This window comes from Podarcis tiliguerta (genome assembly GCF_965153285.1).
Source record: "Podarcis tiliguerta genome assembly, chromosome: 2".
In the NCBI taxonomy this organism is placed as follows: domain Eukaryota; kingdom Metazoa; phylum Chordata; class Lepidosauria; order Squamata; family Lacertidae; genus Podarcis; species Podarcis tiliguerta.
Genome location: NC_139535.1, coordinates 92135957 through 92148720, shown reverse-complemented (window position 1 = coordinate 92148720; position 12764 = coordinate 92135957). Strand labels below are relative to the sequence as shown.

Sequence of the window (12764 nt, the reverse complement as noted above, 5' to 3'; positions counted from 1 at the left end):
AACAAAGTCTATATGCATTCAAACAATATACTTAAGAGCTCTGTATGTGCAGTCAGGATCCCTGCAAGAAAAGGAGGTGTCTCTAATTCCATGGACATCCCTTTTTGTTGTTTAGTCATTTAGTCATGTCCGATTCTTCGGGTCCCCATGGACCAGAGCACACCAGGCACTCCTGTCTTCCACTGTTTCCTGCAGTTTGGTCAAACTCATGTTAGTAGCTTTGAGAACACTGTCCAGCCATCTCGTCCTCTGTCGTCCTCTTCTCCTTGTGCCCTCCATCTTTCCCAGCATCAGGGTCTTTTCCAGGGAGTCTTCTCTGTAGGGATTCCCAGTAGTGATGTATGGAAGTGAGAGTTGGACCATAAAGAAGGCTGATCGCTGAAGAATCGATGCTTTTGAATTATGGTGCTGGAGGAGACTCTAGAGAGTCCCATGGACTGCAAGAAGATCAAACCTCTCCATTCTATGCAAAGAATGAAGACGAAGCCTGCCGACATTTGCAGTCGTGCTGCCATCCTCCACCATCATCTATTGCACCGTGCTCCATGCGCATTCCCTCACCCTGGATGTGTTAACGTGAAAAGCACTTATGATGGGTCTGGCTGTCTGTGAGCTACTCCACTCTCCCTTCAAACTAGTCAGCTTCTGTTCTCATGGGGCTCTTGTGTGGCTAAGCTGCCTGCCCCCTCAGTAAGACCATCTCTCCTTCCCCACTGATACAAGACTGCCTTTCCCACGTAAATCCAATTAGAATGTTTGATGCATTATTATGTTTCATATATTCTGCAAGCCAGCCAGAGTGGCTGGGGAAACCCCAGCCAGTTGGGCAGCATATAAATAGCAATATTATTCTTATATTGTTATTATTATGCTATTCGCTTTTGAACAGGCATGTGTAGGGCTGCCTTTACAACAGGATGGAGCTGAGGAAAGCTTTACCTGATTGCCAGGATAAGACCCTGTGACATTTGTTTCTGCGTGGTCTTCTTTTTTAATGCAGCTATTCTTGAGAAGCCCCTGGAGAAGAAATCCGGCAGGAACTTTGGTCCCCCTGGTACCAAGAAACTCATCTACTTCATAGATGATATGAACATGCCAGAAGTCGACAAATATGGCACTGTGGCTCCTCATACCTTAATCAGGCAACACATGGACCATGGGCACTGGTAGGAATGCGCTTTGTCACATGACTCCTGGTCAATGCGCATATTTGAATGGCTCAGTAGAATGTTGTGGAACTTCATGTGCTACATATATACACCCAAAAGGCACTCTCATTTTCTACCAGTAATCTCCATTGAGACAGGGATTCTGGAACTGTGACGATCTAAAAGGCAATGAAATATATGCAGTAGAAATGGGTACACGTAAGTGTGACACCACCCTCTTGCTGTAAAGTTTTGAAGTCTTGCTTTCACACTTTCGCTGTTTTGAACTGACTCCACACCTTCAGCACCAATCTATATAGTATATTCCAAAAAAAAAAAGTAGCTCCCTTGTATACTGTGTCCAACACAAGGCTAGATTTCTGTGATGGACGCCTGGCTTTTGTGTGGGAGTTACAGCACACTATTATTTGATGTGCAGAGTGTAAAATGTCCGCTTCTATAGACCTCTGAACAAGTCCAGAGGAGTCGGACCAAGATCTGTTTTTGCAACATTGTATCAAATTCTACCTCCTACCCCTTTGGTGTTCCCACAACAGACTCCCAAAAAGAAAATAAGTTAGGCATTCTGTGTCCAAGCAGCAATATCATCAGCCCCACAACATCACAAGCAGAAATCTTCATTTGGCTTAAGTAAGGAATCGGAACTCAGAAAGTATTGTGCTTAACCCAGTAATGTGCAACATATTTATACATTTGTGTGTACACACACACACACACACACAGCATGTACATGCACATTTCTAATTATAAGGGAGACGTATGTTCTCTGGAAGTAGATGAACATACGCCATGGTAATGTTGCCACCTTGCAGCCAAAGACAGAAAATGCAGGCTGGTCTTGGACACACACCCTTTGGTCTATTTCCTTTATTCATCTGGGGTGTGTGTGCGTGTGCGTGTAACTCGAGTAATGTAACCTCCCTGACTCAACCCTCAGACTTTTGTTGCTGGATATTGCAGATGGGTTAATGATGAATGATGTGTGGATTGCAAAAGGTTTTAATACATAAAAATCCAGTGTAATCTAGAAAAAACAGAGTGTTTGAATGTTTGCTTCCTGCAAAATGTGTGCAAATGGCCACTGTGGAGAGAGCTGTGGAGATTCCACTGGATTAGCTAAACTAGGGCTGACTGAGTTGGGATATGGATCTGAAGTAGATCTTCAAATCCTATCATGCTTCCCTTGGGAACAATCTCCAGCTTGTGCTTCCACAGAGCTGATGTATCTCTCAAAATCTCGTTCGTGTTCTCTTAATGAGAGGAGGTCATGAAAAGAAGTCTTCATTTTGCCCTTTGTCCTCATTTTCCGTAAATGTACGTGCAAGATAGATGAGACTTCATAAATATAAGTGGATACGGAGCTTTGTGCAAGAGTTGCGTCTCAGAATCGTGTCTCCTCCTTGCTTATTTCCGTTAGGTATGACAGAACCAAGCTGACACTGAAGGATATTCACAACTGCCAGTATGTTGCATGTATGAATCCAACTTCTGGATCCTTCACCATTGACTCGAGACTCCAGGTACCTGTCAAAGACCCCTGTTGTAGGGGCTTCGGTCAAAGGCATCTGCTACACCCCTGCAACGTTTGCTTCTTTGGATTTGGTCTCCTCTTCCCAAGTGGAAGCAGAAAAGCAGATCGTGTCTGGGTTTTTTGGCTTTCTTTTAGAGAATTAAAATGTGCCCTTTCGTTTAAGAGAGTGCTGCCCAGCCTGATCTTTATGAATGCTTTTTGTTGCAGCGACATTTCTGTGTGTTTGCGGTGAGTTTCCCAGGACAAGATGCTCTTATGGCTATCTACAGCACCATCCTGGGTCAGCACTTGGCCCTCCGAACTGTCCCCATGGTGGTTCAAAAGATGCATTCACAGCTTGTTTCTGCAGCTCTGGGTAAGCACTTGCAAAAGTAGAAAACCTTGCCATGGCTCATGCTTTTCATGATTCCTGTCCTCTCTTTGCTCTGTTTTCTAGTTCAGGTTCAAGTCACACAAACAGCCCCTCATTCTCATGTATATCTGCTGTCTTTCCCCACAACAGCCTTGCATCAGAAAATCACATCAACCTTTCTTCCTACGGCCATCAAATTCCACTACGTTTTCAATCTCCGGGATCTTTCTAACATCTTCCAGGTACAATGTCACTTCTGCATAGTGATTTGCACTTTGCTATGAGTGTGGATTTCTCTTTCCCTATTCCCTAGGAATAGCGTGGGCAAAACATAGTCCCAGTGGCTGGGGACGGTGGGGGAGCGGATCTAGTCTGTTGAGGCCATTATAGAGTATACCTGTGTCCTCAGAGGACACCCAGCTTAGGAAGTGGAAGGCAAGCAAAATTGGTCTCTCCAGCCAAAGCCATGCTGGCTTCCTTCCTTTCTGAAGGGGAAAGGAATGGATTTTGACTCAAGGACTGACCACCCATATTAGCCATGCTGATTTCAAGCTGAAGGTGATTGAGACCGATGTGCTGCTTCACCAGCATCCTAGGGGAGGCCCATCTTAGCCTTGCCAATTTGCCCATGTGAAGAGCCCCATGGATGGTAGGATGCAGAGCGTAACTGCCTCGTAACCCTTTTGCTCTCCTTCTGAATCCTTGAGTCAATTACCTTCTGCCCCTGCATCCTATTCCCCTACCTATGCTGATTTCAAAGGGATAGGGAAAGAGAGATCCACAGAGCTTCTGGCAAGTCTTGTTTATATAGAGGTGTCCCTGCCTTGCCTCTGTTTTCTCCCCGTATCATCTCCCCTTTCAGAAGCAGTTCATGCCTTTTACAGCTTGCAGTCCTCCTCCCGTGATTCAGCATGACTGTTCTTCTTACAGCCATTGTGAATTTATACAGTATGACATTTCCCGAGGCGTTCTGTTCTGGCATAAGGAAATGCAATCTGTTAACACCCATGTAACTGCCGTAAACACAAGGGCCCTGGGGAGCAACAAGCTTTCTTGGAAACGCAAAGCTTGCCACCATGTTGTTGTCCCTCCTTTGTCAGTTTTTCGGCGTTCCCTTTGTTTTGTTACAGGCGAGCGAAGTGCTTCTTTTGCCATGGCACTTGTCAGATTTAGAGCAGTGGGCCGGGTACTCCGTTATGCGACTGGAGCACTGCAAAGAGTGCCCAAGATGCCAGCCAATCAGTCTTGGGAATAACAACCCAAAAATTATAGAATCATAGAATGGCAGAGTTGGAAGGGCCCTGAGTATCATCTGAGTATCATCATCCTGTGATGCAGGAATATGTAGCTATCCCATACGGGAATCGAACCTGCAACCTTGGCAATATCAGCACCATGCTCTAACCAACTGAGCTATCCAAGAGTTATGTCCCATGTACTATTCCTTTAAATCATGAATAGCCAATCTGGTGCCCTCCAGTTATTGTCACCTAGACACTTGCATGCTCAAGCACACAGAGACTATTCTTCCCTCTCTAGCCCCATCAACCTCAGTGTGGCCATGCTAGCAGGTTCAGAAACTGGAGAGTGTTATAACTGTCATTGCTAAGCAACCACAATTCCCAATACTTCATCCCCAAGGCCTGGCATTTTTTTTCCTAGAGAGGTAGCAGCAGCGGTGATGGTGGATTCCCTCCCATAGTAAACTTTTATATGCTGACATTTTAAGTAATGAAGGCAGAACCCACACTCAATACCTCTCATAGCGTTCCTCTGGGTTTCTGGGATCTGCATCTGTAAGGACACTTGGCCTAGGACCCACGTCAGCCTAGGACCCACGTACCTATGGGACCGCCTCTCCTGGTATGCCCCGCGGAGGACCTTAAGGTCCACAAATGACAACATTTTGGAGGTCCAGGTCGCAAGGTGGTTAGATTGGTCGCAACTAGGGCCAGGGCCTTTTCAGTACTGGCCCCGACTTGGTGGAATGCTCTGTCACAAGAGACTAGGGCCCTGCGGGAATTGACATCTTTCCGCAGGGCCTGCAAGACAGAGCTGTTCCACCTGGCCTTTGGTTTGGACTCAGTCTGACCCTTATGTTTCCCTCCCCCTATGGTTTTGATGAGGCTGCATTTTAAATTGCATTTTAACCTGTATTTTAAATTGCCCCCCCCCCCCAATTATGTTTTTACTGTAATTTTACTGTTGTTAGCCGCCATGAGCCTGGCTCTGGCCGGGGAGGGCGGGGTATAAATAAAATTTATTATTATTATTATTATTATTTGAACTGTCACATGGGGGGGGGAATCCTTATAGCTTATCACAGTGTTTGCATTGGGCAGAAGAGGGCAATGCAAACATGTTGAGGATAAGCAAGATGGAAGGGCTCTGCTTCTTGATGCCATCAGAAGTCTCTGCTGCCTGTGCTTGCTTCAGCAGCGCATTTGCCAGAAAGCAGCACTGTTGCCTTATGGGACCAGGCAGCCAGTGCTGGAAGCGTTTTCTGTCTTTGGCAGGGACTTCTCTTCTCCACGGCCGAATGCCTCCGAGTGCCGGTGGACCTGGTCCGACTGTGGCTGCACGAAGCCACAAGGGTTTACTGTGACAAACTTGTGGAGGAAAAAGATCAGGAGAGTTTTGGCCGGGTCATGATGGCTACTTGCAAAAAATTCTTTGAGGTAGGGTAGTCATTCTTCTGTCATTCTTTAGCTGATACACTAGATTCAAGGGTGAATGTGGGCTCTGCCGGGATGCCTGTAGTCCGGTCCATATTACAGTGGTACCTCAGGTTACATACGCTTCAGGTTACAGACTCCGCTAACCCAGAAATATTACCTCAGGTTAAGAACTTTGCTTCAGTATGAGAACAGAAATCGTGCTCCGGCGGCGCGGCAGCAGCAGGATGCCCCATTAGCTAAAGTGGTGCTTCAGGTTAAGAACAGCTTCAGGTTAAGAACGGACCTCCGGAACGAATTAAGTACTTAACCCGAGGTACCACTGTAATAAGTAGAAGCGTGACTGGGAACAAACTTATTTGAAACTTCATCCAAATCCGCATAGGCTTCCTTAAAACAAGAATCCTAGAACATTTGAAAATGTCCAGGGCTGGCTCCTGATTTGAGGCAGCCCTGAACAAAAGGCCCTTTTCCCCCTCTCTGTTAATGGGATCTAGGTACCTTATCTGGCTTTGATGGCAGCACCCCAAGTGGCATTGGACAGCGGGATCTAAGCCTCCTATAAAAATTTTCACCAACACCAAATTTTCACCATTGTGGAGAATTTAAAGGGTGGCTAGTCCCAGTGATTGCTGCTTCGAGTGTGAGGCTAGAAAAAGAATTCACGGGAGCCCAGGAAAGGCCCTGGGGCCCTGGCAGCTGCCCAAGGAGTCCAGATGCCGATCCAGCATCATCTGCTGACATCCTGCCTTCCTCGTGCCAAATCACAGCTATATCACAGTTACCATTTTGAATAGGCACTAGCAGCTGTAGCAGAGATGGAGGGATAACACAGAGTTCAGCGACTGACCCTCCCATCCCCTCCCCAATACACTTGCACCCAGTCCAAATGTTTGCTATCCTTAAAGGTAAAAAGCAGCTTATGGGATTATGTTTGTCCTTTCTGCAGGAGCTAGGTGACAATGTTGTCTTTGCGAAGCCAAATATTTATTGCCACTTTGCTCAGGGCATTGGCGATCCCAAGTATCTCCCAGTTTCCAACATTCAGGCTCTGAATAAGCTGCTTGCAGAAGCCCTGGATAGCTACAACGAGGTCAATGCAGTGATGAATTTGGTGAGTGAAGCTGGAACTAAAACCCAGGGAGAAGATGGCAACTACCATGCTGGTCCTGAAAGGGGTGGTGGTCTTTCTCTTAGGCTTAAAGGTGTAGTCTTAAGTTCTTGCCACTGTTCATTTAGCACATGGGTAGGCAAACTAAGGCCCAGGGGCCAGATCCGGTCCAATCGCCTTCTAAATCCGGCCGCAGATGGTCTGGGGAATCAGCATATTTTTACATGAGTAGAATGTGTCCTTTTATTTAAAATGCACCTCTGGGTTATTTGTGGGGCCTGCCTGGTGTTTTTACATGAGTAGAATGTGTGCTTTTATTTAAAATGCATCTCTGGGTTATTTGTGGGGCATAGGAATTCGTTCTTTTTTCCCCCCAGAATATAGTCCGGCCCCCAACAAGGTCTGAGGGACAGTGGACCCCTGCTGAAAAAGCTTGCTGACTCCTGATTTAGCATATTCCTGCAGTCAATAGCTTAAATCCATTGAAGTTCTGAATGCAAAATGTCCCGAGTTGTACAAAGTTGGGGGTGGGAGAGGAGCAGAAATGGTGTGCTCCGGTGGAGTTGAGTAAATAGGTGATTATTTTAAAATTATAAAAGAGAAATGCACCAGTAAGGGTGGAAATAGTCAGGTTGGGCATTGACTAAGATAAATGGCGTTGTGAAACATTTATCCAAAAAAACTGCAGGGACATCATGTTAAAGTTACTGGGGGCGGGCGGGAGTGTGCGCTATTTGTTTTTCCCAAAAAACCCAGATCACAAATTAGGACAGGACGCATCAGATGTGGGCTGAGCAAAGTAGCCCATACTAATAAAATCCATGCTAAAATTGGTTGGTATATAGGCCATAATGTTAGACTTTTGTATTATTGTGGGCTGTGCTATTAATAATCCTTCCTTGGCTATTGCAGGTGCTGTTTGATGATGCTGTCTCCCACGTCTGCAGGATCAATCGCATCTTAGAGTCTCCCAGAGGGAACGCTTTGCTAGTGGGCGTCGGAGGGAGTGGCAAGCAGAGCCTGTCTCGGTTGGCAGCCTATATCAGCGCCTTGGATGTGTTTCAGATAACGCTGAAGAAAGGCTATGGGATTCCAGACCTCAAAGTGAGAAGCAAAGTGGTTTTCTCTAGAGGGTGTCCCAGTAGAAAAAGAACCGTAACTGGTGCCAAATCCCTGATACCCAGAATGCCTCTAGATTGGTCGTTCTTTTGCAGGAGGGATTCAGGTGCATCCGAGAACCTTAGGTTTGTGCAGTTAAAGTGGATTAAAGCGCTCTGTTGCCCTAGCACAGTAACACTTCATACATACTCTATGCCTGCCATGAACCTTTTTAAAATTGGCTGCAAGGCAAGACATGGACTGCCTGTCAGCGCTGCAGCTGCTGCACATGGAGAAAGGTTCTGTGGCCTGAAGAGTTCTGGGAGGTTTTGCCGCTGTAGGCAAAACGTCCCTTCCCTGCCTTGCCGCCATGGCCCTATTGCCACTGGCCACGCCACTGCAATTGCACCCTTGCCCACGGCTGCTCCCATGCCATGGCAAGGGCAAAGGTGGTGTGCAGCGGCGAAACTGGCAGGGTTGGCAACAGTGGGGGTGGGGTGTGTGGCAGATTTGCCACCTGAGGCAAATTGCTTCACCTCATCTCATCTGAGTGCTGGCCTTGCTCTCATTCTTAGAATCATCTGCTTTGGCTTCCTATGTCTGTGGAGCTGAGTCAGGGACTAACTTGCATATTTTTCAAGCAAGGAAAGTGCAAGTGAGGAACATATCCTTTTAAAAAGCTGACTATTTTTTGTACACACCTCTGGTTGCTCAGTCCCTCTGCCCCACAATGTGATCTGAGGTATGTGCACTGTGGTAGTTTTCTTTTCGGGGGGCCGGGGGGGGGAATAAGTGGCAACGTTTAGCTTTGGTAACACATCAGTTCTGCATCCAAGCATAGGTTCTAGTCTTATGACAGCCATTGAGCTTCTCCAAACTTCTTTGGTCAGAGGCATGTTTTGATCTATGGGCTACTTTTAAAATGAGGCTGCATTTTAAATTGCATTTTAACCTGTATTTTAAATTGGTTTTTATTTTATTTTATTATTATGTTTTTACTGTAATTTTAATGGTGTTAGCCGCCCTGGGCCCAGCTCTGGCCGGGGAGGGCAGGGTATACCGTATTTTTCGCTCTATAGGACACACTTTTTCCCCTTCAAAAATGAAGGGGAAATGTGTGTGCGTCCTATGGAGCGAAGACGCCATAGCCCCGGGACCCTCTCCCGGCTGGAGAGGTGACGCGCGGCTATGGCAGGAGCATCTCTGCTGCGCCTTTCCGCTGCTCCCTGACCTGCTCTTTGGGGCTGCTGGTGGGCTTCCCCCCGCCAGCCCCAAAGAGCAGGTCGAAAGGAACCTGAAGCCTGGAGAGCGAGAGGGGTCAGTGCACACTGATCCCTCTCGCTCTCCAGGCTTCCAAGGTAGCCGCCTGAACGCACCTTAAACGGCACCTTGTTTTAGAGCGGGAAAACAAGAGGGGGAAAGTTCCCCCCTTCTCTGCGCAGCGCCTCCTGCCGCTTCGCTGAAGGGGCGCTGGGCAGAGAGGGGGAGAATTTTTTTTCTTGTTCTCCCCCCTCTAAAACAAAGTGCATCCTATTGTCCGGTGCGTCCTATGGTGCGAAAAATACGGTAAATAAAAAATTTGATGATGATGTATGTGTTCTGATGCTGAGCAGCAGACAGAGGAAACTCCTGCCATTGTGCCAGCCTGCTTGGGAAGTGCAAGAGTGGCACCTAGTGTTCACTAGGGAATATGCTGGTTTGTGTTTCCTCCCTGCAATCGCTCTGGCAAGGGAAACGCTTGGCAAGACGAGCCCCAGATCCAAGAAGTGCATCCTTGCAGCTGCTCCCTTTCTGCAGTTTAGAGATGTGGCTGGGTGACCGTAGCTCTTTTCAGGAATCCTGTTCAAAGTAAAGGGGTCACAGTAAGGATAAGGGAGGTGTTCGATTCAGTTTGCAATTAAAAAGATAAAACTATCTGATTCCCATTTACCCAAACAATGTGTGAACCGTAATTTGAACTTTTCGCGAAGCAGTTCTCCAGCGAAACAATCTGTACAAAAGTGCATATAGTAGGGGAAAGTGTGAATAAATGCTACCCTCCCCCACAACATAACTTTCAAAATGTATTCTAATAGGAGGGATTTGCTTGCCAAAAAAGTACTTTTTTTGGTACAAAAAAGTACTTTTTTCGGGTTAAGTACTTAATTCGTTCTGGAGGTGCGTACTTAATTTGAAACTGTTCTTAACCTGAAGCACCACTTTAGATAATGGGGCCTCCTGCTGCTGCCGTGCCGTCAGAGCACAATTTCTGTTCTCATCCTGAAGCAAAGTTCTTAACCTGAAGCACTATTTCTGGGTTAGCAGAGTCTGTAACCTGAAGCATATGTAACCCAAGGTACCACTGTATTAGACAAAATTCCAAAAAAAACCACAAAACCACGTTTCAGGAGAAATACACACTGATATTGCTGGCAAATTTCCATGAGAACTTTGGAGCGGTTTTTTAATGCAAACTGATGTGGAGAATTGAACAGGAAAAATAAGAACCTGAGAGAAACTGAAATTGCCATCCCTGCAACAAAGCCTGTTGGCCCCACCCTTCTGTCATGTCCCTGTCACCGGCTTCATCATCTCGCACATGTTGGGAAGGTGAATTTCTGCAGTGAGGGCGGGCTGCTATGCTCAGGGTGACTCCCCATGTGATTTAAAACCCCGGAAGATCAGGATTCCATATCGCACTGGAGCCTCCAGAAGAGTCCCTCTGTGGTGCTGAGGTTCCCCTTCCCAACCCAGTAGAATGGGCAGAGGCAACAGGTTCTGGTAATTGCGTGGGGAAGAGAAGGCCCAAATAGGGCTTTCCAAAATGGTGTACAGATCTGAAGATTACCGTATTTTTTGCTCTATAAGACTCACTTTTTCCCTCCTAAAAAGTAAGGGGAGATGTGTGTGTGTCTTATGGAGCGAATGCAGGCTGCGCAGCTATCCCAGAAGCCAGAACAGCAAGAGGGATCGCTGTTTTCACCGCTTAGTGATCCCTCTTGCTGTTCTGGTTTCTGAGATTCAGAATATTTTTTTTCTTGTTTTCCTCCTCCAGTCTTGTGGTCTGGTGCGTCTTATAGAGTGAAAAATACGGTAGCTTTTCCTCTTGTGGTCCATCTTTCACAAAAGGAAAGCTGCTTCTTTCCCATATCAGTGTTGGGAACTTTTAAGAGGAATAACTCCACTTCAAAAAAAAGGAAGCGTCTTCTCTCTTTCTTTTTTTTTTAATGTAAGAAACTGACATGTGTCTGTTCTGTGGTCCAGGCTGACTTGGCTTCCCAGTACATCAAATCTGCTGTGAAGAACACCCCCACCGTGTTCCTCATGACGGACTCGCAGGTTGCTGAGGAGCAGTTCTTGGTGTTGATTAATGACCTCCTGGCATCTGGTGAGATTCCAGGTCTCTTCCAGGATGATGAAGTGGAAAACATTATTAGCTCCATGAGGCCCCAAGTGAAGTCCATGGGCATGCAGGATACTAGGGAAAACTGCTGGAAGTTCTTTATTGACAAAGTCCGTCGGCAGCTGAAGGTGAGAAGGTCGCCTTCTTCCTGAATACAGGGTGGTTGTGGTTGTTTTCATTCCAAAATCTTTGTACAACAGGGACATACTAAATTTTGACTGTGTGTATGGTTGAGACTAAAGTACCATCTCTGCCATTCACACTGTTGGGCGTGTTGGGAAGATGAAAGCAGGAACTTGTGGCTGAACGGTGCAGCAAGACTTTATAAAGCAATGTCGCTTTTGGAAGTGTTGGGAGGAGAAGGCCCTGCTTTGGGGTCTCTGGTGCAAGTCACAAAAATGTCCTAGGCCAGCACTGTTAATGTGGGGTGAAAGGCTCAAGAGGAAGTGAATCTGACGCTAAAATTGAAGCAGGTCTTGGAACGTTGTTTTATAATACCGTGACCTAAATGGAGTACCCAGGAATATCTGAAGTGGGGCAGAGGGGAAGCTACTGCTGGCATTAACAGATGCCAGTAACAATGAAGGATACTTCAAGTCATTCCATCAGCTATCAGTGGCATTCACTGGCATAGGCTGCCCATCTAGTGCCCTTCCAGTGCTGCTTGTCTGTCTCATCAGGAGATTATGGGATTTGCAAAAGATTATATAGTGGTTCGAGCACATCCCGTAGAAACATACTTCTGTTGTTAACCACAGATCTTAATAAATCATAGTTAAAAAATGAAGGGTAGAAAATGACAAGGATTTGCTTTCCACAGGACCTCAAACGTAGGTGGGGGGGGGGGGGACCTTCCTAATACAAATGTTTCTGTGCCTTGTTTCTGAGAGCCTTTAGTGAACATCATCTCATAAAAGGGAATGAAAGCCTCTGAAATGTGTCATTGTCCACGCCACTGTGGTAAATATCCACATGGCAAAGTCTTGCTCCTGTTTGAGGCTTTGGGCCTTTGCTGTTGTCGAAACAGCTGAAAGGGCCTGCTCCGAGAGGCTTATTTTGTGCCCCCATTGATGGATGCATTGCAGATCTGCAGTCACTATTATTTAGTATCCCTTTACCCTGATTTTTCTCAGAGTGGCTTAACCGGTGCTTTGAATTAGCAGGGTCCAGATTCTTATGTTTTGGGTGTTCTCCTTTTCTTTAAATTTGTCTCTCTTCCCTGGTCACTTTGTGTGTGAAAGGAGACAAACCTCCTGCGCTTGTTCCGATTTTCCTTCTCCCTGCCACGGTGCTCCTCTGCAAACAAATAATATTTAATGGGCTTCTTCTGAAGTATGTCTTCCTATAATGGAGAATAAATATTATTAAAAGCACATTCTGAGGTGAAGACGTGCTCCAGAGGAAGAGCAAGTCATGATAAAATTCTGAAGAATGAAACATTATGAA

At 46.3% G+C, this 12764-nt stretch overlaps 1 protein-coding gene across 2 annotated transcripts in view; it reads left to right on the top strand.

Annotated features, from left to right (window-relative positions):
* Window positions 1-12764, top strand: part of DNAH17 (dynein axonemal heavy chain 17) — a 96068-nt gene that overhangs the window by 48326 nt on the left and 34978 nt on the right. For both annotated transcript variants that reach the window (XM_083430247.1, XM_083430248.1), the window contains 8 exons: window positions 1001-1166; window positions 2587-2689; window positions 2908-3055; window positions 3203-3294; window positions 5569-5730; window positions 6677-6841; window positions 7751-7942; window positions 11180-11446. In XM_083430247.1, the coding sequence (XP_083286373.1) occupies window positions 1001-1166; window positions 2587-2689; window positions 2908-3055; window positions 3203-3294; window positions 5569-5730; window positions 6677-6841; window positions 7751-7942; window positions 11180-11446 (1295 nt within the window). The remainder of the gene's footprint in view (window positions 1-1000; window positions 1167-2586; window positions 2690-2907; window positions 3056-3202; window positions 3295-5568; window positions 5731-6676; window positions 6842-7750; window positions 7943-11179; window positions 11447-12764) is intronic.